Genomic DNA, 23,887 nt, shown 5'->3' with positions numbered 1-23,887 from the left:
ACTGGATTGAACTTACCCCAGCTTGTAAACTCCCATTTCATTTCAACATAAAAGTCTTGCGCCTGTTGGAAACAAAGCAAAGGACGGAGGGTTAGATGACCATCTGCAGAAACACTGAATCACAGCTTCTGAGAGATGTAGGAACAGGATGTTAGCTCCTGAGCGGCATGTTGGGAAGTCAGGGTCTTCGTACACACCCAACGTGGAACAGGGTCGGTGGGGTGAACTGCTACCTTTGAGAATGAATTTGCTGGTATTTTTAATGTTAATATGAATGTTTATCTCATAAAGCTTCTGCTTGTCAGCAGGATCACATTAAATGTGCATTCCATCATGAAAAATGTTTATTGAAATGGTTCACCGCACCCACTTTCCTTAAAACTGCTGTATTTTCAGTGCCAATAGCAACAAAATTCATTTTCCTTCCTTTTCTGCCACAATTCATTCCAATGTGTTGTGATTCCCAAATCTGAGGGTTTATTTTCAATCTTACGGGTTACACAATATCCTTATTTTTTTTTACAAAATCAACTCCATGGAGAGTCCAGAGGAGACCTAATCCTAGACCATTATCAGTGGCTTTTTTTTTTACACACGGCCCAGATTTGAGGCCTCTGTTGGCTTGTGCCCGCAGTTGGCAAGGAAGGCCCTGCTAGAAACTCGAAGTATGAGGAATTATGGGTGTAGCCATCAATCCTGCTGTACTACTGCACAATATGGTTGTCCGTTGCATTAATGTATACCAAGGGATGATGATACTGAAATTCTCTACTCATTTCTTTTACAATAGGAATCCCAATTAGCCTTAATGAAGACAGGAAGTTTGAGGCCGACTGTTGCTTTACCTGGCGCAGTTTATCCAATAGGCATGGGATCCCTGATAGTCGTTTAATAGATCTTTGGTAATCACGATAGTGAAGAACAAGTTGTACCAACTCCAGGTCCCCTGTACTTACAGCCTCCTGGAGACCTGTGGGTCAAAGAACATTAACACAGGTGAAAAGGAGCAGAGGTCTACTTAATGTTTCCATTGACCGGGGAGTACTTTTGCATATTCATTCACCTTTTTATAATTGTTTTATCAAAATGACACAATGTAAGAACTTAATTTTAGGAAGCTCTGTATGGGATAAGTGGGCGTTTCTGCTATCACAGCAATGCCTACAGTTCTGTTAATGTTCACTTTGGCTCATTCCACCGAGATGCAGCACAGAGCGTCATAGGAAGTCATTCCTGCCTGTGGCCATCAAACTTTACAACTCCTCCCTTGGAGGGTCAGACACCCTGAGCCAATAGGCTTGTCCTGGACTTATTTCCTGGCATAATTTACATATTACTATTCAATTATTTATGGTTTTATTACTATTTAATTATTTATGGTGCAACTGTAACAAAAACCGATTTCCCTCGGGATCAATAAAGTATGACTATGACTATATTCAAAGTAAATTTATGCTACCCTAAGGTTTGTTTTCTTGCAGGCATTCACAATAGAAAAAAAATACAATAAATTCAATGAAAAACTACAAAGGAAGGAAGACTGACAACCAATATGCAAAAGAAAGTAAAATACAAATACAAAATAAAATTAACAATAGAAATAAATAAATAATACTGAGACTATGAGAGTAGAGTCCTTGAAAATGAGTCCATAGGTTATGGAATCAGTTCATTGTTGAGATTTTTAAAGTTATCAATGTTTACTGTATACAGAGAGAAGAATGTGCAAGGAATTCTGGGCATAGCAAAACTTTGAGCTCTACAGGGTCTTTGGATTAAAGAGGCATTACTGGACTTTGACTTCTCCATTACCAGAAGTGAACTGCTACCACAACATAAAAGGTAATTGCGATCCTGCAAAACAAATCATTTAATGCAACAATTGGAGCAGAAATCAATGTTGGCTACAATGTTTCCTTCAATTAATTGTAAACTCTTAAGTTCAAGATCAAGCAGTAATATTTTTAAATCTAAAATTAAGATAATTTTTAAAGTGGTCTACAACCCAACTTGCAAAATATCTCAACATGTCCTGCCATATCCGTCAACACCTCCTGCATCATTACCAGGTAAATAAAATCACACGTAATTATAAGGTTATATCCAATTCATATACTAATCCTGATTATAATCACGCAAAATGTGATTCTGATGCAACATGTATTAAGCCTAAAAAAACCTTTGTTCTTATTTTTGTTATTATTTAACTTCTGTCATGAAGAAATCGAGGCATTTGTCTTTTTAAAAATTTTATTTCTTCAAAATAAAGTCATGTGTGACAAATGAAATGAGGCTATATGGTAACTGTGGATCAAAAGAGACTTCATGTGCTGGAAACCTGGAACCCTGATGAAGGATCTGAACCTGAAATATTGACTATCCATTTCCTTCCATAGATACTGCCTGATTTACTGAGTGCATGCAGGCTTTTGTGTGTTGTGCAAAGCATACAAAATGGTGGAGGAACTCAGCAGGTCAGACAGCATCTATGGAGGGGAATAAACTGTCGATGCTTTGGGCTGAGATCCTTCATCTGGATGAGGGCAGAAGGCAGATAAAAAGTTGGAAGGAGTGGGAGGATACAAGCTGGCAGGTGATAATTGAGCGCCTCTGAGTGAAGTGAGCACATGGTCGAAGATACTCGAGATAGCAACAGTGGACTGCCTACTGCCCAAGGATAAAAAGCCAAAATGAGTGACTTCTATTTAAATAGCACCTTACACATACCTTTCGGAACAATCCTTCGCACATCAGAAATATTTCTGAAATGTAGCTCCTCTATAGCAAGAAATAAGGTGGTCAATTTTCATTCAGCCAAGCTTCTTAATGTGACCATATGATCATTTTGGCCAGAAAGAACTACAGTCTACAAATTACTGACTCAAGGATAGTGGAAGTAGACAGACCAATTAATTGTCTTTGTTCTTGTCATGAGGTCGAAGGAATGAAGGTGGCCATTTTGTGAAGCTGCTGTGTTTGGTAACTGATTCGGAACAAACAGCCATAAACTACCAGCGGTCACTTTCCGTAGAGGGCAATAAATGGATGCTGACTTGGGGCCAGGACCAGTAAGAAAGTGACACAGGTCAGTCAGGGTACCTCAAGTCAGTGAAATTGAAATGAGACACCTGAACAGATAACTGTTTAAAAGTAAGGAGCTTCAAATACAAAGCAGTGACAATTCTCCAGAGACGAACCATCGCAGATCGCTGAAGTAAATAACCCCACGTCAGACACATGGAAATTAGATCAGGAACACCCGGTCAGTATGGAGGGTCAGGGAAACATAGTAGGTATTCGGTTGTATAAATTCACGTGCTCTTTAGTTTGGACTATAAAGATATTAGTCAGTAACTACAGATTCTCTCTATGTCTGTTGTTGAGTGCTGTCGACTCATGGTGACCCTATGGATAGTGTAGTTGTCCACTGGGTTTTTGTGGCAAGATACGGAAGTAGATCGCCAAGCCTATCTTCTGCACAGATACTGCTGCTGCCCGGGTTGGAACCCGGCCAGATTTGAACTCAGGACCATCTGCCTTGAAGTCCAGCTCTCTATGTCTAACTGGTCATTATCACTAAGGGGTAATCCTGCAAAAACCACAACAAAATAATCTGCTTCTGGTCATTTTACTAGGCATAAATAATGATTTTCCTCTCTCCTGCAAACAATATTATGGGATTTTCACGTCCACCTAGCCTCAGTTAAAGCTCTGCTTGAAAGAAAGGCACCTGTAGTTAGCAGTAGCCCTTCAGTACGGCAATGAGCTGCCCACCTAGATTTTTTTGTTCCACTCTAGCCTCCATAGTGGAGAATCTGTAAACAGGCATCACTTATACGTTTCTCAGTGATACTGGAATGTTGGAAAATAACTTCATTGACTTTACCTTTTGTAATTATTTATTTGCTGCTCTACTTATTTCACCAATAGCATTAAAGAGGCCTGGGAGGGAGGGGCACATCAAACGGCGATCTTTTCTCGCTGGAGCACAGACCTCTCAGAAGCTTGTGAAATCACAAGGGGGTGGATCAGTGTATGGTCATCATCTTTTCCCCAGAGCTGGGGAGCCTAAACCTAGAGGGCGCAGATTCAGGAGAAGAGAGGAGAGATTTAAAAGAGACCTGAGGGGTAACTTCTTTACACAGAAGGAAGTGAGTACATACCCAGAATGAGCTGCTAGAGGAAGAGGTTGAGCTGGGCATAATTGCAACAATTAAGAGGCATATCGATGGGTACATTGAAGGAGGGGCTTGGGAGGTTATGGGCTGAATACGGACAACTGCAACCAGCAGGAATCATGTTGTGTTTTGCACGGTCATTTGGGCCGAAGGGCCTGTTTCTGTACTATATCACTCTATGATTCTAAACGTAAACAGTGTTGATATGAAATATGAGAGGAGGTTTTTTTCTGAGAGGATTACTTTATTGTCACTAAACAATTGATACTAGAGCGTACAATCATCACAGCGATATTTGATTCTGCGCTTCGCACTCCCTGGAGTACAAATCGATAGTAAATAGTAAAAATTTAAATTATAAATCATAAATAGAAAATAGAAAAGGGAAAGTAAGGTAGTGCAAAAAACAGAGAGGCGGGTCCGGATATTTATCAACAGGGTCATCAATGTTCTTTCTTGTAAAAAATGTGTACATATTCTGTTTATTGTATGTTTTTCTTCTGAATCTGATACTATGTGTCTGTGATGTTGCTGCAATTAACCTTCTCTTTGCACCTGTACATGCCTATGGCTAAAAAACTTGACTTTGACTTTGAAATCGTTCATAACACTGATGATGCTTGTGTAAGGGAATTGTAAAAATTATAAAAAACTTTACCACAGACTCCTGTGAAACTAAATGATTAGGTACCTAATTGAGCACACTCATAGCATTTCTTTTTATAAGACTGCAAGACTGTAAGACAGCAACAGAATTAGGCCAATTGGTCCTTTCCATTGATTGACCTGTGTGCAAGCGACCGCCAAGTGGTTACAGTAACTTCAATGGAAAGTATATTGGCAAGCACTACGAAAGATAAAAAGAGGGGCTATGTTCTTTGAGTCCATCCCACCAGCAGAAAGTCTGGCACATGTTACCTGTTGAATTAAATATGGTACTGGTACATGCCTATAATTCCAAATTTGTACTAACAATATGGAAAATTATCCTGGCTGCTCCAACTCCTCAGATTGCCCTGTTCAAATATTCAGAGTTAATGAAAGAATCCAAATTCAGTTAGTTCTAAAATTGTAGCAAATTGCCAGCGATTCACTATTTTCCATGTAATGAATTGCTTATATGAGATTTACTTACACTAAAATCTAATTTAGTGCATGAATTTAATATTCTGTGGTAGAATATGACATCTGTGATTCTTAGACTCTGAAAAAGACCATCAATTTTTACACATAATAATGGACTACAATTTAGAACATGTTAGCTGCTGAGTGCAAAGAAATTAGTGCATTAAAAATTGATTCTGAAGGTTCCTCTTCAATTTCTATGAATTTACAGTTATTGATTCCATTTCCAAAATTGGTGGCGCCTCATCCTGACTGTTTGCTCTGTTGCTAGGCTCACTACTTGGGCCAGTGGCAGGGAATGATACAGTGGAGAGCAGGGCCAGGCGCACTTCACACCTGGGCCTTCAGTTTAAAACCAAGGAAGGCTCCAGTAAGATTACATTTTGTGCTGCACATTTAAATAAGTTTGTTAAAAGAGGTAAGTACAGGTAAAAGCTGCAACTATTTTACTCTATTTATCTTAACATTTTAAAATACTCATTGATGTTCTATTGTCTTTACTATTTTTTAATGAATTGAATTTTTAATTATTCTAACCTATCCAAATAATTTTTAACGGTCAGAGTTGTAGTAGGCTCGAGCCTGACTTATCGCACCCAATGAGAGGGAAGTCTTCACTGGACATACAGTTGGGGAAAACTCATCTCGCTTCCCAGGCGGACTGTACTCTCCTGAACGTCTGCCTCAAGTTACTACTGCTGGTAACACGATTTGCCATTCAACATGTCGATCCAGAGAAAGCTGCTTCAGATATGCAGTTCCCTCATAAATACAACAATGCACACCTGGCATTTCCCAGATTGGTCCAGTAAGAGCCTTCTTCCCTGGCACAGGTAGACATTCTGGGAACGTAGCACCAGCTGTAAGAGCAGGGTTCGAATCCCACTGCAGCCTGTAAGGAGTCTGTATGTTCTCTCCGTGGCCGCGTGGGTTTCCTCCAGGTGCTCCAGTTTCCTCCCACGTTCCAAAGACGTTCTGTTAGGGTTTGTGAGTTGTGGTCATGGTATGTTGGTGCCAGAAGTGTGGCTCCAATTGCGGCCTGCCCATTTTCACATTTCACTGTATATTTTGATGTATATGTGGCAAATAAAGCTAATCTTATCAGCTTTTATCTGATCTTACAGAACAGAAATATGAAACAACCTCTTCGATTGAGTCCTGCTGAAGGGTTTCAGCCCGAAACATCAACTGTATTTTTCTCCATAGATGCTTCTTGGCCTGCTGAGTTCCTCCAGCATTTTGTGTGTGTTGCTTGGATTTCCAGCATCTGCAGATTTTCTCTTGTTTGCTCTTCAATTGATACTCTCTTAGAAAGAGGACACAAGATGTACCTTGGTACCAAAATATAACCTTATAAGGCATTACGGGGAACAGTCTGCTCATGTGCTTCAGAATTTCTGGGTTGGAGTCCTTCTGCGTTGATCAGATGGGCATCTCACTACAATCAGCCTCAGAGCCCAGTGTGACAGAAAGGATGTGATTAAACTTAGAGAGGGTCAGAAAAGATTGACAAGACTATTGCCTGGGCTGGAAGGCTTGAGTGATACGGAGAGATTGGATAGCCTGGGTCTGTTTTCCCTGGAGTGCAGGAGGATGGCAGGTGACATGGCAGAGGTATATAAAATAATGAGAGGCATAGATAAGGTGTCAATTTCTCACGATAGGGGTGTCTAAAACTAGAGAGTGAAAGTTTAAAGTAAGGAAGAAGGTTTAAAGAGGATTTTGAAATAAGTATTTCAGAGAAGTTGGTATTTGAAATGAACTGCCAGAGGAGGTGGTGGAGGCAGGAACAGTACTAACATTTAAGAGGCCTCTGGACTGGTAATTGAATAAATGAGGCATAGAGGAAAATATAATTAATGCAGCAAGGGGGATTTAATCAAGATTAGCATGATGGTTGGCATTGGCACAGTGGGCCGAAGGACCAGTTTCTGTGCTCTACCATTTTAACTGATGCTCGGTGAGTTCCACTCATACATGGACATTCAGTGACGACAAAATCAAACTGGACTGTGATGCCTTTCCCTGCTGAATATCTTGTAAACCCTCCCATGAAGATAATCAAGGGAACTGCCCAATTAATTGGTGAGCTGCTGAAGGAGGGAACCTCCAAGGAATTGTCAGCCTTTCCAATCTAATCGTGTCATGAACACATGTGCACTTCGCCACAAATGTGCAATAAATATATCATAATTACATGCCTTTATTTGATTCACAGAAGGACGACAGCAGAAGCAGATCCGCTTCACTCAATCCTCCTACACACACTCACATCTTTTGCCTCGGCTTCCACAATGTGGATGAACATAAGAATTCACTGTTCTGCTCACCCTGTCTGTGCCGGCTATGTATAATTGGTTCAGTCTTAAAATAAAATGAGCCCCAAAGGTGGTCATTATTGACAGTTTGCTCTGTAATTTGTTGCTGAGCAATAGAGGAGGTGTTTATTCACTCATATGTAGGTCCTCTGCATGGTACTGACCAGAGTCCACATATGGTCCTGCACTGGTCTTGCAGATATCTTAATGATTCATACTGGAATTAGAACCTTCTGCTCAAACACACAATTAACAGAAGACTTTGATTAACCATTTGAAAATGAGAAAAGTATTATAAATCTAACAAGTTATTACATATTAATCTCCAGTTGTCTTATGAACCTCATTTATATATGCTAAAGAAGCATTAGTCTTTCTAATGATCCAAGAATGATAAATTACAAGGTTCTTACTATATTTATCCGAAGGCTCAAAATTAAGAAATTTATTCCACACCATGAAATTTTCAATTTGCAGTAAAATCCTGAATACTGAGAGATTTAAATTACTATTTGTTTGCACTTTGCTTATACAGCATTATTGGATTCAGCAGTTACCATCACGTATAAAGAAGAACTAGCCAGCCAGTGATGTAGTGGCATCCGGACCGGACTTCGAGGCGAGTGGTCCTGGGTTCGAATCTGGCCCGTTCCTTGCATGTTTTCTAGCTGTACTGGGTTGAGTGTCAAGCCAGCAACTCAGCCTCATTAAAAAACGGACAAAAAAGCTAAGGAAATGGCAAGATTGCTGCCCAATGCACCACAAGACACAGAAAGGAGCAACAGATAAAGAAGTGCTAGCAAAAGAGGATCACAAGGTTCAGCTCCAGTACCCAGTCTGGGTGCTGCAGAGGCCACATTTGCTCCTGGTGGGTGACATGTCAACTATCAGATTGATAGGGTCATTAGAAAATATCCCACTAATGAATACCATGCAGGGTAGTCAGGCGCAGGCTCCATGTAAGGTGAACAGTTTATTACAGCCAATTTGCACATTTGATGGTATCTCCTCCAAAGTAAAGCCCAATGGTTCACTTGAAGCCTTCTTTTAAACTTGCATAGCTAGCACATTTACAAGACGCATTGCCACAAGAAAGCAGCATCCATCATGAAGGACCCCCACCATCCAGTCCATGCTCCCTTCTTGCTACAACCACTGGGCAGGAAGCAAAAGATGCGTATTTCCCACACCACCAGGTTATTGAACAGTTATCATCCTACAACCATCAGGCTCCTGAACCAGTATGGATAACATCACTCAGCTCAACACTGCATTGAACAGACAACTGACTCCACAACCTACAGACTCACTTTCAAAGATTCTGCAACTCAAGTTGTCTTCTTTCTTTTTTTTTCCCTTATTTACTTATTTATCTATTTATTCATTCCTTCATTTATTTATTATACATGTTTCTATTTATTATTTGCATGATTTTTCTCCTTCTGCACATTGGTTGTTTGTCAGTCTTTGTTTATATATAGTTTTTCATAAATTCTATGGTAGTTCTTTATTCTCCTGTAAATGCCTGCAAGAAAATGAATCTCAAGGTAGTGTGTGATGGCATGCACATAAGATGATAATAAATTTACTTTAAACTTTTAACTCTGAGCATGAACACATTTCTGGCAAGTTTTAAAAGAATGTTTACATACTGCAAGTATGATTTCTGCTGGCTATTGCTACAACTGGGCTTAATGTTTTCTGCATTTTTTAAAGGGGACAGTATGCCTGTTTCAGAAGGTGCCTTAAGCCTCTCAGGAGCACTCCAGGAGTTCAGCCTGGGCAGAGCTAGTGTAGAGTAGAAGGGCTTTCAGTATAACAATATCCACTTAAGATTTTCAAGAAAAAGTTCTGCCAAAAGAACCACAGTGAGGAACAGTCCAAGAGAGGCAGCAGTAAGGACAGACATAGAGTATTCTGCAACTTCAGAGCAGCACAAAGACTGCTTCGCCAGTAACATGGAGGTCTCCACAGAAATTAAATGACCCAACCAGGCTTTTTCTACACTTGACCTAGGGGTAACTGTAAAATTCCCAGACTGTTTTCTAGGGTTGCCCAAAGAGCATTCTGCATTCCACGCTTCCCATTCTTTTCCCAGAGATCAGTCTTGACTCTTATGCATGTGCTTACCAACCACAGCTTGGAAATCAAGGGATCTGGGATGAGGGAGAGTGGGTTGTAGGAAGTTGGGTTGCATTTGATTGTTTTATATGGACGATTACTGACTCACTAAAGGTCACTCCAGTAGGGTGAGCACTGTGCCCTCTGTTGGGTAAGCATATGCCACATGTTTGTACCCCATCAGTTTGCTGTTGCTGCCTGTGCCACCTTGCTTTGGAAGAAAGAGTAATGTAGGTCTTTGGGCCGTTATCTCTAATTCAAATGACAATGCGGAACAGGTTTCCTCTATATTGACTATATTCAGAGAAACTCTTCCTCACTGCTCCCGCTCTCTGATCTCTGATCTCCAATGACTGGAACATGTGCCCACCCAGACTCATTCAGCTGGTACTTCTTCACCTCCACCCACCTTCTTATTTTGGCTTCTTCTCCCTTCCAGCCCTGTCGCAGCCCAAAATGCCAGCAATTTATTCCTTTCATAGGTACTGTGGGACCTGCTGAGCGCTGTACTAGTATTTTGTGTGCATTCCTCTAGATTTCCAGGAACTGTGGAATCTCCTGTGTTTATGACTCGTGGCTCTGCTGCAAAGTCTCTTCAAGGGATGCTTACCCTGAAGAAGTTCAAATCTTCACTTCCACTGGAGTTCAGTGAGACCCTCGCTCACTGCTCTCCCTCTGTGATCTCTGCTGCTCTCTGACCCTTTGACCATGTGCTCACACAGCCTCGCTCAGCTTGTACTCCTACCCCTCTGATTCTCGCTTCTTCCCCCTTCCGTTCCAATCCTGATGAAGGGTCTCAGCTCAAAACATCAACTGCTTATCCCTCTCTATAGTTGCTGCCTGACTTGCTGAGTCTCGTAATTAGGCTAGGGTTAAAATGGGGGTTATTGGACAGAGCAGGTTAAAGGGCCAGAAAGATTTATTCTGCACCATATCTCAATAAATAAATAAATAGATAAATTGGAACAGCTTAAGGACTTTCTTCATCTATTTTTTAAGCTTGAAAACTTGTTAGTTTGCAACTTCACACTTCCAATTGTGAGGCACAAGTTTGATGATAAAAACAATATTTATATTTTGGAGGACAGATCTTAAAGAAATCCCAATGGAATCCTGCCCAGTATGTGTCCATCTGATTGCAGATGCAAGTGAAAAACAACTGATGCTATTAAATAACTGTTTGAAGTTTCAACACTTTTAAATAATGTCTGTGGCTGAGTTGATAAGGAATGCAAAATGTGTCCAAGAGTGATAACTGGTTTAGGCTACATGGATATTCTTTGGCACAAGAGATGCTGCAGATGCTGGAAATCCAGAGCAACACACACAAAGTGCTGGAGGAACTCGGTAGAAAAGAAATAAGCAGTCGACATTTCAGGCCAAGACCCTTCATATATGATCATAAGACATAGGAGCAAAATTAGGCCGTTTGGCCCATCGAGTCTGCTCTGCCATTCAATCATAGCTGATCCTTTTTTCCCTCCTCAGCTCCATTATCCAGCTTTCTCCCCAAAATCTGATCAAGAACCTATCAGTCTCTGCCTTAAATACACAAAATACACACAACGACCTGGCCTCTACAGCTGCCTGTGGTAACAAATTCACCACCCTCTGGTGAAAGAAATTTCTCAGCATCTCTGTTTTAAATGGATGCCCCTCTATTCTGAGGCTGTGCCTTCTTGTCCTAGACTCCCCCACAATGGGAAACATCCTTTCCACATATACTCTGACTAAGTCTTTCAACTTTCGAAATGTTTCAATGAAATCCCCCCTCATCCCTCTAAATTCCCGTGAGTACAGACCCAGAGCTATCAAATGTTCCTTGTATAATAACCCTTTCATTCCAGAATCATCCTTGATATCTGCATCTGGGCCCTCTCCAATGCCAGCACAACTTTTCTTAGATGAGGAGCAGAAAACGTTTCACAATGCTCAAGGTGAGGCCTCACCAGTGCCTTATAAAGCCTCAGCATCACATCCCTGCTTTTGTATTCAAGACCTCTAGAGATGAATGCTAACATTGCATTTGCCTTCCGCACCATCGACTCAACCTGTAAGTTAACCTTTAGGGTGTTCTGCTCAAGGACTCCCAAGTCCTTTGCATCTCAGATTTTTGGATTTTCTCCCCATTTAGAAAATTGTCTACACATTTATTTCTACTACCAAAGTGCATGACAATGCACTTTCCAACGTTGTGTTTCATTTGCCACTCATTTGCCCCATTCTCCTTATCTGCAGTCTACCTGTTTCCTCAACACTACCTGCACCTCCACCAATCTTCATATCAGCTGCAAACTTGGCAAGAAAGCCATCTATTCCGTCATTTAAATTACTGATATACAGCATAAAAAGAAGCAGTCCCAACACCAGCCCCTGTGGATCACCAGTAGTCACTGGCAGCCAACCAGATACAGAACCTTTTATTCCTACTTGCTGCCAATGCTCTAACCATGCCAGTAACTTTCCTATAATAACATGAGCTCTTAATTTGGTAAGCAGCCTCATGTGTGGCACCTTATCAAAGGCCTTCTGAAAGTCTAAATATACAACATCCACTGCATCCCCTTCATCTATCTCACTTGTCATCTCCTCAAAGAAGTCCAACAGGTTTATCAAGCAAGATTTTCCCTTAAGGAAACCATGCTGACTTTGTCCTATTAAGGAAATAAGGGAGATGAACTTGTAGCACTGTTACAGATCAGCATGTATGATGATGTGGACATCACTAAATCATGACTGAAAGCAGACTATAGCTGGGAGCTAAACGTCCAAGGTTACGCACTGTATCAAAAGAACAAACAGGTAGGTAGAGGGGGTGGCATGGCTCTGTTGGTAAAAAATGAAATCAAATTATTCGAAAGAGGTGCATAAGGTTGGAAGGCATTGATTCGTTGTGGGTAGAGCTAAGGAACTGCAAGGGTAAAAAGACACTGATGGGAGTTATGTACAGACCCCCCAAAAGTAGTAAGTATGTGGTCTATAAATTATAATGGGAGAGAGAAAATGCATGCCAGATGAGCAATGTTACAATGCTCATGAGGGATTTCAATATGCGGGTGCTGTACATTGGGAAAATTAGGTTGGTGCTGGCTGAAGCCCATGCGAAAGAATTTCTAGAATGCAAATGAGATGGCTTTTTAAAGCAGCTCGTGATTCAGCCAGGTAGCTAATCCGTACTGGGTGTTGCGCAATTGGTTAGAAAGCTTAAGGGAAAAGAACCCTAAGGGGCCAATGATCATAATATGATCAAATTCACTCCGAAATTTGAGAAGGAGGAGCTAAAGTCAGATGTATCAGTATTACAGTGGAGTAAAGGAAATTACAGAGAGGAGTTGGCCAGGAATTGATTGGAAAAGAACACTGGCAGGGATGACGACAGAGCAGCAATGGCTGGAATTTCTGGAAGCAATTCGAAAGGCACAGGATATATCCATCCCAAAGAAGAAGTAGTATTATAAAGGCAAAATGATACAAATATGGCTAACAAGAGAAGTTAAAGCCAACATAAAAGCCAAAGAGAGGGCATATAACAGAGCAAAGATTTCTGAGAAGTTACAGCACAGGGAAGCTTTTAAGAACCAACAGAAGGCAACCAAAAAGTCATTAAGAAGGAAAAGTGGAATAGAAAAGTAAACTAGCCAATAATATTAAAGAGGATACCAAGAGTTTCTTCAGATACATGAAGTGTAAAAGATAGGTGAGAATTAATATTAGACTACTGGTCAATTATGCTGGAGAGCTAATAATGGGAGACAATGAAATGGCAGATGAACTGAATAGGTATTTTTCATTAATCTTAACTGTGGAAGACACTTGCAGTATGGTGGAATTTCGAGAAAATCAGGGGTCAGAGGTGTGTGAAGTTACCATAACTAGAGAGAAGTTTCTTAGGGAATTGAAAGGTCCGAAGGTAGATAGTCTGAACTCAATGGTTGGGAAGATGTTGGAGTCAATTATTAAGGATAAGGTCTTGGGGTATTTGGAGTCACTTGATAAAGTAAGCCATATTTAACATGGTTTCCTTAAGGGAAAATCTTGCCCGACTAATCTGTTGGAATTATTTGAAGAAATAACAAGCAGGATAGACAAAGGAGAATAAGTGGATGTGGTAAACTTGGATTTTCAGAAGGCTTTTGACAAGGTCCCACATATAATGCTAATTAACAAGTTCAGAGCACATGGTTTTACAGGAAAAATTCTAGCATGGATAAAGCAGTGGCTGCTTGGCAGGAGGCAAAGAGTGGGAATAAAGGGAACCTTTGTTAGTTGGCTGCCTGTGACTAGTGGTGCTCCACAGGGGTCTGAGTTGGAACTGCTTTTTTTAACGTTATATGTCAATGACTTGGATAACGGAATTGATGGCTTTGTTGCAAAGTTTGCATTCGATACAAAGATACGTGGAGGGGCAGGTAGTTTTGAGGAAATAGAGAGCCTACAGAAAGACAGATTGATTCGGGGAACGGGCAAAGAAGTAGCAGATGGGGTACAGCGTCAGGAAGGGTATAATCACGCACTTTGGTAGAAGAAATGCCAATATGTCTTTTCTTAGGTAAGGCCCCCAAAACTGCTCACAATACTCCAAGTGATCAATGTCTGACTGATGCCTAAAAAACCTCAGCATTTCATCTTTGCTTTGATATTTCAGTCATCTTGAAATGAATGCTAACATTGCATTTGCCTTTCTTACCATTGACTCAACCTCCATCAAGCTTCAGAGAATCCTGCAAGAGGACTTTCAAGTCCCTTTGCACCTCTGATTTCTGAATTTTCGCCCCATTTATAAAGAACTCTATGCCTTTATTCCTTCTACCAAACTGCATGAACATACACTTCCTTACACTATATTCCATCTGCTACTTCTTTGCCTATTTGCATAATCTAAGTCCTTCTGTAGGCTTCCTGCTTCCACAACGCAAACTGCACTTCCACCTATCTGTGTAGCATCTGCAAACTTATCCAAAAGCCATCAATTCCATCATCCAAATCATTGACATACAGTATAACATGAAAAGAAACAGTGCCAACACTGACCCTGGTGGAACATCACACCACTGGCAGCCAACCAGAAAAGGCCCCCTTTATTCCCACTCTTTGCCTTCTCCAGTCAGCCAATTTTCTATCCACGCTAGTATCCTTCCTATAATTGGCTTTTATTTCGTTAAGCAGCCACATGTGTGGCAACTTGTCAAAGGCCTTCTGAAAATCCAAACAAACAACATCAACAGACTTTGTTTTGTCTATCCTGCTTGTTATTTTCTCAAAGAATTCCAACAGATTTGTCAGGCAAGATTTTGCCTTAAGGGAGCCATGCTGATTTTGGCCTACTTTATCATGTGCCTCCAAATACCTTGAAACCTCATCCTTAAAAATGGACTCCAACATCTTTTCAATCACTGAAGTAAAGCTAACTGGCCTATAATTTCCTTTCTTTGGCTTCCCTCCCTTCTTAAAGAGTGGAGTGACATTTGCAACTTTCCAATCCTCCAGAACCATTCCAGAACCTAGTGATTCTTGAAAGATCATTACTAATACCTCCACAATCTCTTCAGCTACCTCTTTCAGAACCATGAGGTGTAGTCCAAATTTTACAGGTGACTTATCTACCTTCATACCTTTCAGCTTTCCAAGACCTCCTCCATAGTGATAGCAACAACAGTCGCTTCTGCCCCTGACACTCTTGAATTTCGGGCATAGTGCTAATAGCTTCCACAGTGAAAATTGATGCACAATACTTATCAAGTTTGTCCGCCATTTCTTGGTCTCCCATTACTACCTCTCTAACATCATTTTCCAATGGTTCGATATCCACTCTCATTTCTCTTTTACTCTTTAATTATTCCTTTTGCTAACATTCCTCAGGTGCAATACTGCATATACCTCACCAATTCACCCAATTTGTTAATGTAGAATATAGGAGGATCACTGAATAAGTATCTCCTCTCTATCTAAGGTCCAACAGCATGGCAGATTTTCAACTGACCAAACCAAAATAAAGACAAAAGAGAATTCAAGACAAGTCAGGGAAATAGTAATAGAGAAGCACAGTTCTGGGGAAGGATCAAAGACCATCTCAAAGGCACTGAACATGCCTCAGAGTTCAGAGCAGTCCATCATGAAATCTGGATAAAGTATGAAACCACAGCCATACTGCCTAGGTCAGACCGCCCCTCCAAACTTCGTCGCCAGAGAAGAATGGCACTTGTAAGAGAGGCTAATGTGATGCCAACAGTCACTCTGAGTAAACTGCAAAAACTGTGGTTGCAACTGGAGATCAAGTTCATGGTTCCACAAACTCTAAGGCCTTGTACAAAAAGGGTATTTATGGAAGAGTGGTAAGGAAGAAGTCCTAGCTAAGAAAAAGCATATTCTTGCCCATGAAGACTTTGCAAAGCATCTCTTAGAGCAGAGTTTCCCAACCTTTTTTAGCCCAATGCACCCCCCAAAGCACTTTCATACTTGCCAATGCCCCTCTTAGGCACAAAATACTTTCTGGCACTCCCACAGTGTAAAAAGATGTCTAGCATATGCTAACATGAGAAAATGATTGTGCTTTAAATTTTTATTTGTCTTTAAACCTAGCTTACACAGTACCTTTATGTTGTACAGCAGCTTTGATATCAATGTGATCCTTGAGCTTGATGGTTTTTAGCAAGAGTTGAAATATCTGGTTCAAGTTGTGACAGCAAAAGCCTTAAGTCGCAACATGTAACAATATCCAAGGGGTTTCTGTTTTTTTTGTGAGTATGTGGTTCACTACACTCTTTCAATAAGCTAGGAAGATGGAAATGTAATGAAGAGCAATTTGGCTCTTCTCCATAGACCAGGAAACTTCAGATGGCAGTCTAGCGATATACCACAAAAGCCAACATTTTTGAAAAGCATTTTGCTTCTTCATCATTCGGAATTTCAATACTTTCTTCTTGCATGCTCTCTTCCTATTCTTCCACCTTACAAAGAAATGGGTTGATTACCCAGTCCAGAATTTCCAGGTTGTGCAAATCCTTGAATCGATTCCGAAAATCCTTCTCCAGCGACTACAGGTGTAAGTAGTACTCTTGCAAACCACCGTCTATGAAAGAGAGTGCCAAACTCTCCATGCAGGGAAACTGTGAGAACATTCTTCTCCGAATGTTTTGCTTATATAATTCCAATTTTCCGATAAAAGTGGGAATAGCACTTTTCACCTGGATAAATGAAGTTCTCACCCTGCAGTTTCATATTTAGAATGTTCGTTTTGGCAAACAGATCGGCTAGGTATGCCACATCTCCATATAGAAGTTCACTCTTGTTTCCCAAGCTGTTGTCAACTTTGAGCAAAAATTCAACCAGTGTCAAAAAGATCAAAGAAACATTTTAAGCAGCAGCCTTTTGACAGCCAACGAACCTCAGTCTGAAGAAGCAAGCATTCAAACTCTTCATCGTTATCTTTGCATAACTGGCACAATATTCTCCAACTTAATGGATGCAATTTAATTTTGTTGATAGCTGCTAGTACAAGAGTCACGCTTGAAAAAAATCGTTGGCTGAGGTTTTTGTCTGTGAGATGTTGACGATGATTCGCACAATGGATTGCAAACAGACTTTGAGTTACTTTTTCCATGCATGCCACTAAACCAGAATGGCGACCTGTCATATATGGTGCTTATCTGTTGCACAAGAAGTCATGTTCCTAATTGGAATACTTTTGCCCTCAATATATATTTTGAACTCGTCATGGGTTGATTCTCTGTTCATACTAGTCTTTAACTTTTTACAAAAGATAATCTTTTCATTCAACTTTTTGCCAATCAACTTTCCAGCTCTCAGCTCCATCCCTTCCCCTCCTGTCTTCTCCTATCATTTTGGATCTCCCCCTCCCCCTCCCACTTTCAAATCTCTTTCAGTTAGTCCTGACGAAGGTTCTCGGCCCGAAATGTCGACTGTACCTCTTCCTATAGATGCTGCCTGGCCTGCTGCGTTCACCAGCAATTTTTATGTGTGTTGCTTTTCATTACCTTTTCCATTTTTGATAAACCATAAATACACCATTAGCAATGCCTCATTGTCTCGTCTGTTTTTTCTAGCTCCGTGCATAGTTGATACTCAATATTTTCACTCATTTCATCAATATGACGAGCTACAGAGTTATTACTCAGAGGAATTGATTAATTGCTCAGACGTATTATTAATCTTTCACCAACTGTATGAGATTTTCCACACTTTGCTATCATTTTGGAAATGTTATAAGAAGCAATGGGACTACTATCAAGGTCATTTTTAGCTTTCTTGACAAATGACTCAACTGTGCAATGCTTTTCAAGTGCTTCTTTCATCTTCCGGAACTGAGTAATACCATAAGTAGCCTTGTCAGGGTGTCTTTTACGGAAGTGTTCCTGCAACCTTAATGGTTTCATGGCTTCATTAGACAGTACAGTATTACAAATAAGATGCATGGGACATCACTGATCTAATGGAAATGGAATAAAACCATACTCCAGGGATGTAACATCGTATTGATGCACTTTCTGTAGTTTCTGTTTCTTAGCAGGATTAGAATTCTAGGTTTCACCGCCTTCAGACTCTTAGAGATCGTGCTATGCATATTTATCCCTCATTAATGGGGCTAAATGGGAATGCCTGTCGGATGCTAACGATGGCAGCAAGTTGACACAGATGGAACAATGATAGTGGCACGCAAAGGAACAATGAGGCGAAGACGAAGACGATCACAGCAGTGAAAATTATGTTGACAAGGAGTCAGATTGGAATCTGAAAGTTAGTCGGGATAGAGCTGGTGTTCAGCTACCTTTATACTATTCCAGTTAGCGCGAGTGATCAATCACGTAAGGTCTCATAATCCCCAAAGGTGGTTTGTGACTGCACATATGAAGCCAAGGTCACTTTGAACACCTTAAGGGGACTCCTCAGGGTCGGCAGGTTCACTGATTGGCTCTATTTCACCATTTGGTTCCGGCTAGCATTGAATAGTTGTGTGACCTGTTTTCAGTAGATCTATAGAGAAAGTTGAGAGGGTGTACTTGACTTACCAACTGTTAAATTGCATGAACTCGTTCCGTGCCGCTAGTCAAGGGGAACTGTTGGGCACCCTGGCTGCTAATTTATGCATCCCTAATAATGTCTATTTGATTGGTAAGATTGGATGAGATTGCTGAGTTTCAGACGTGTTGTGATGAGTACTCACCGCCTGCAGAGCTGTGGTTCTTCCTGTGTTCCAGTGCCTCATCCTTTTTTTTCTGGAAGTGCCTGCTCTACTAGAGGTCAGTCAGGTCTCATGCCTTAAGCAAGGGTGCCTTTTACAGCCCACTCCAAGAATCTTGAACACCCCCACCCCCGACAACTTCTCCTTCTCCTAACGCTCCCTGAGGACACGTAATCACCCCCTTTTGGGGCGGCACTGCCCCCATTGGGAATCACTGTCTCAGAGGATACAGTAAAGATGTGGAAGAAGGTCTTGTGGTCGGATGAGACTAAAGAGGAACTTTTTAGCTTTAACACTAAGTGGTACATGAGGCATAAATTTAATAGTGCACTTCAGCCTGGTAACACCATCCCTGCTATAAAGTATGATGGAGGTAGCATCATGCTATGGGCATGATTTTTAGGAGCAGGAACTGGAAATCTGGTCAGGATTGACGGAAAAGTGAATGCTGCTAAATACAGAGAGATCCTGGATAAAAACCTGCTGGCCTCTGCCAGAAAGTTGGGAGGAAACTAATCTTTCAACAGGACAATGATGCGAAGCACACTGCCAGAGCAACCATGGAGTGGCTTCAAATGAAGAAAATTGATGTCTTCGAGTGGGCCAGAGTCCTGACCTTAACGCGATCGAACGTCTCTGGCAATACCTCAAAATCACTGTTCACTGCCTTTCCCCAACTAACCTGGGACAGCTTGAGCAATTTTTTGAGGAGCAATGGGCAAATCTTTCTCCATTACTTTGTGTAAAGCTGATAAAGACCTATCAAAAAAGACTCCTGGCTGTAATAGCTGCAAGAGGTGATTCAACTAAATACTCAGCAAAGGGGAATGAATACTTTTGAACTACTGACATTACAGTTTTTGAATTTTTAGTTTTTCATGCTTTATGGTTTTTCCTTTTTTGGGGGCTCTACTGTGAAATAAGGAACATGTGCTTCACAAATAAAAATGCTCAGTTAAATTGATCAAAATCCCTGATGGCAATACTCATTTATGTGAGCAAAGGTTTGGGGGCTGAATACTTTAACAAGGCACTTCATGTGCTTCTGGTAAGCAGTCTTTGTCTTCGTCACACATAAGTACTTAACAGTAAAAATTATTATATACCATTAATGTAATGAAGATGTAATGTGTACAGGGTAACAAAGGCAGCACAGAAGCATCAGGAGAATACCTGAATCAGCTGTTGAACAGCAACAAACAGCAGCAGGCTTTCACCCTCCACCTACAATGCCGTGTTTTGATTAAAAGGTTTCCATACACTGAATTTGTATTTTGTTTTTTTTAGGTTTTCTGTAAGGTATAGAGGGCTATGGGTAACCCTGGGTCATTTCCAAGGCAAGGACATGTTCAGCACAGCTTTGTGGGCCAAAGGGCCTGTATTGTGCTGTAGGTTTTCTATGTTTCTATGTATAAAAACAATCAGCATTGTAGACCTGTTCTGGTGTTAGATTTTCATCAGCGACAATCATGGCAAACTCATCAATGAATTTCTCTGCTGCTTCAAGATCGGCAGACATTAAAAAAATTTAATGCTGTGCCTTTTCTTACATTTCTGCAACTAGCCTGCTAAATATTCACAATTACCTTCAATTCTCAGTTCATTGTGAAAGATCTTTGCCTGTTTCATGGTCAGCATACTGTTAAGTGGCATATGTTGATTCTGATGCCGACAAATTCATTTTTTCATTACACAATCTTAATTTTTCGCTTCATGTGGTATTTTTCTGTTTTCCATTAACTCCTGCTCATTACATATGTGAGGTCACTACTCAGAACTGTCTGTGATGTGCAAAGGCTGGCTCACTGCCTGGGAACCTTATCAATGTCTTTCAGATTTTGGAGTTTGGATTGTCAAATAAGGGGTAATCGACCTGTATTATAGACTTTCACTTTTGTTTTTATGCTGCCTTTGACATCCCTTATTAGCCATGGTTGTGTCATCCTCTCTTCAAAATATTTCTTCACCATTGGGATCCATCTATCTTGAGCCTTCCAAAATTTTCATCACCCCTACAACTGTCCCCTTCCAATCAACTTTGATCAGCTCTTCTCCCACGTCTCTGTAAGTTCCCTTACTACAGTGTAATACTGATGCATCTGACTTGTTCTTCTACCTCTTAAACTGCAGGGTGAATTCTAGCATATTATGAACAACGTCTCCTAAGGGTTCCTTTACCTTAAGCTCCCTATTCAAATGGATTTCATTACACAACACCCAATCCAAATTTGTCCTTCCTCATAGTGGGTTCAACCACAAGCTGCTCTAAAAAGCCATCTCATAGGTATTCTACAAATTTCCTCTCTTGGGAACTAGCACCAACCTGATTTTCCCCATCTACCTGCATATTGAAATCCCACATGACTAATGTAGCAATACCCTTTCTACACGCCTTTTCAATCTCCCATTGTAACTCGTACCCCATATCCTGGATATTGTTTAGAGGCCTGTATATGACTCCCATCAGGGCCTTTTTATCCCTGTAGTTTCTTAACTTTGTCCTTGTTGTACAGGTCATACAGTACCTTCCTCAGAAGAGATCCCAATGATCTAAAAATCTGAAACCCTGCCCCCTGTACAAAATCCTTAGCCATGCATTCATCTGCTAAACATCCTATTCTTACCCTAACAGGCACATGGCACAGGTAGCAGTCCAGAGATTACTAACCTGGAGGTCCTGCATTTTAGCTTCCTACCCAGCTCCCCATCCCCATATTCTCTCTTCAGGACCTCTTCCCTTTTCGTATCTCTGTCAATGGTTCCAATATGTATCACAAATTCTGGCTGTTTACTCTCACACTTTAAAATGCTGTGGACCCATTCTGAGCCATCCTTGACTCTACCACCTGGAAGGCAACATAGCATCCAGTGTCTCTTTCATGTCCACAGAGAATTTCCTTTCTGGCCCCTAACTATGGAATCCCCTATCATTAATGCACTCCTCTTCTCCTCACTTCCCTTTCTTCCCTTTTGAGTCATATAGCCAGAATCAAAGCCAGAGACCTGGTTGCTGCAGGGTAGGTCGTCACTTCCAACAATATTCAAAGCGGTACCTATTATTTAGGGGAACGGCCACCAGAGTACTCTGCATTGGCTGCCTCTTCCCTTTCTTTCTCCTGTCAGTCACCTAGGTAACTGCTTCCCGCAATTTAGTGTTGACTGCCTCTCTGTTGAGATGGTGGGGTGGAGATACGACTCTACCAAAGAAGGGGTAAGGCACTCCATCCCTCTGCTAGTTTGCAGGTCACCCTTGGGCCAGGTGTAGCACCTGCTTAGCCCCCCAGCCCCGGATCAGGGTCACGGAAAGCTATGGAGTAGGTGGTGAATAGTTGTGTGGGCATATCACAGGTCCCGGTTATGCGACCACTGACAAGAGGCCGACAATCTCTGAACAGTATTGATAACAGCTTAGGTCACCCGTCTTGCAAGGACACTGCCCAGAAGAACCACTAAGTAGAAAAATTTGCTGAGAACAATCATGGGCATGGGACCATGATCACCTACGTCATACAACAAGGCACTTAATGATAATGATGATGACCTCCCTGTAGCTTCTGTCTCTCACCTCCTCATTCTGCCGTATGAGTCCAGGGTCATCTAGCTTGGTATGACAACTGCTCTGCCCACAACCACAAGACACTGCAAAACTCTGGACACATCATGGAAATCAGCATCCCCACCATAGCCTCCTGAAGCAGCCAACATAATGCAATTGCCCTCCCACCCTAGACATTCCCTCCTCTTACCTCTCTCATTGTACAAAAGCTTGAAAGCACATACCACCAGGCTCAGGGGCAGCTTGTTATATTGGCTATTGACTGGTCTCCTTGTATGATCAGATGGATTCTTGACCTCACAATCTACTTCAAGATAGCCTCGCATCTTATTGTCTGCCTGCACTTTCCCTGAAGCACTTCATTATGTATTCTGTTACTGCCTTTCCCTTGTATTACTACCTCAATGTACAGATCTGATAAAATGATCTGCACAGATGGCATACAAATCAAAACCAATCGACCAATGAGAAGCTCAATCTGTGTTACGTGTTGCAAATAGCAAGGAGTAAAGTGGCAGGCAGGTAGAATCTCACGGTCATTCCTGCTGATTGAACAAATGGGGTCAACAAAATGATCACCAGATCTGTTTGTCTTCTTCAGTGCATCGTAGAGCACATTGTAAATACCACATGCAATAGACCACACTGAAAGAGGTGCAAGTGAATCATCTGGAAAGACTGCATAGGTCCATGGATGGTGGAAATGGACGATGTGAAGAACAGATGAAGGCACAGGAGAGAGTGTAGATGCTGAAATCTGGAGCAAAAATAAAACAATTTGCAGGAAGAATTGAACAAGTTGGGCAGCATCTGTGGAAGGGACGGTCAAATGATGCAAGATCTTAACCCAAAATGTTGATTGTCCATTTCCCTACACAGATGCTGCCTTGCTTTTAGCTTTGATAGCTCTGAAGATGAATGGAAAGTTGCCATAAGATGAGGAATGATTGATCAGGAAGTTGAAAAGGCAGTGATTCCTTTGAAATGCTGTCAAGGAATATGTGTCTGGTGGTGGGATCTCATTGGATCTGATGGAACTGCAAAGGATAATCCATAGGATATAAAGTCTGGCTGGGTGGAAGGTGAGCACCAGGGGAACAGGTCTGTTTCCTCTTTTCCTTGGGAGGAGGACAGAGATCCTTCAAACATCTCTAGAAACATATTTATCAAAGTTTTTATACCATTTATTTTTGGGGAGGGCAGGTTGCATCCATACTCCCCGTTCACTTTAACCACCTCAAAGTTAAGCAGCAATTACCCCTCTACGTCATAAATATTGGATTTAGTTGTAGTCGATTTATGAAAGACCAGATTATATTTAATATTCAAATGCTTTTGTCGCCTCTTGACAAGATTAGTTGAGTGTTTTAAAATGCTAAATAAGAGCAGT

At 41.2% G+C, this 23,887-nt stretch overlaps 1 protein-coding gene across 2 annotated transcripts in view; it reads right to left on the bottom strand.

The window, feature by feature from the left end:
- The window catches only part of ankrd13b (ankyrin repeat domain 13B), a 475,933-nt gene that overhangs the window by 147,317 nt on the left and 304,729 nt on the right, over positions 1–23,887 (bottom strand). For both annotated transcript variants that reach the window (XM_063031175.1, XM_063031176.1), the window contains exons 3-4: positions 846–970; positions 17–62 (exon numbers count right to left, since the gene is read on the bottom strand). In XM_063031175.1, the coding sequence (XP_062887245.1) occupies positions 17–62; positions 846–970 (171 nt within the window). The remainder of the gene's footprint in view (positions 1–16; positions 63–845; positions 971–23,887) is intronic.

The sequence above is a fragment of the Mobula hypostoma genome, chromosome 23, assembly GCF_963921235.1.
Source record: "Mobula hypostoma chromosome 23, sMobHyp1.1, whole genome shotgun sequence".
Classification (NCBI taxonomy): domain Eukaryota; kingdom Metazoa; phylum Chordata; class Chondrichthyes; order Myliobatiformes; family Myliobatidae; genus Mobula; species Mobula hypostoma.
The sequence above is the reverse complement of the archived record's forward strand: the minus strand, read 5'-3'. Positions and strand labels throughout refer to the sequence as shown.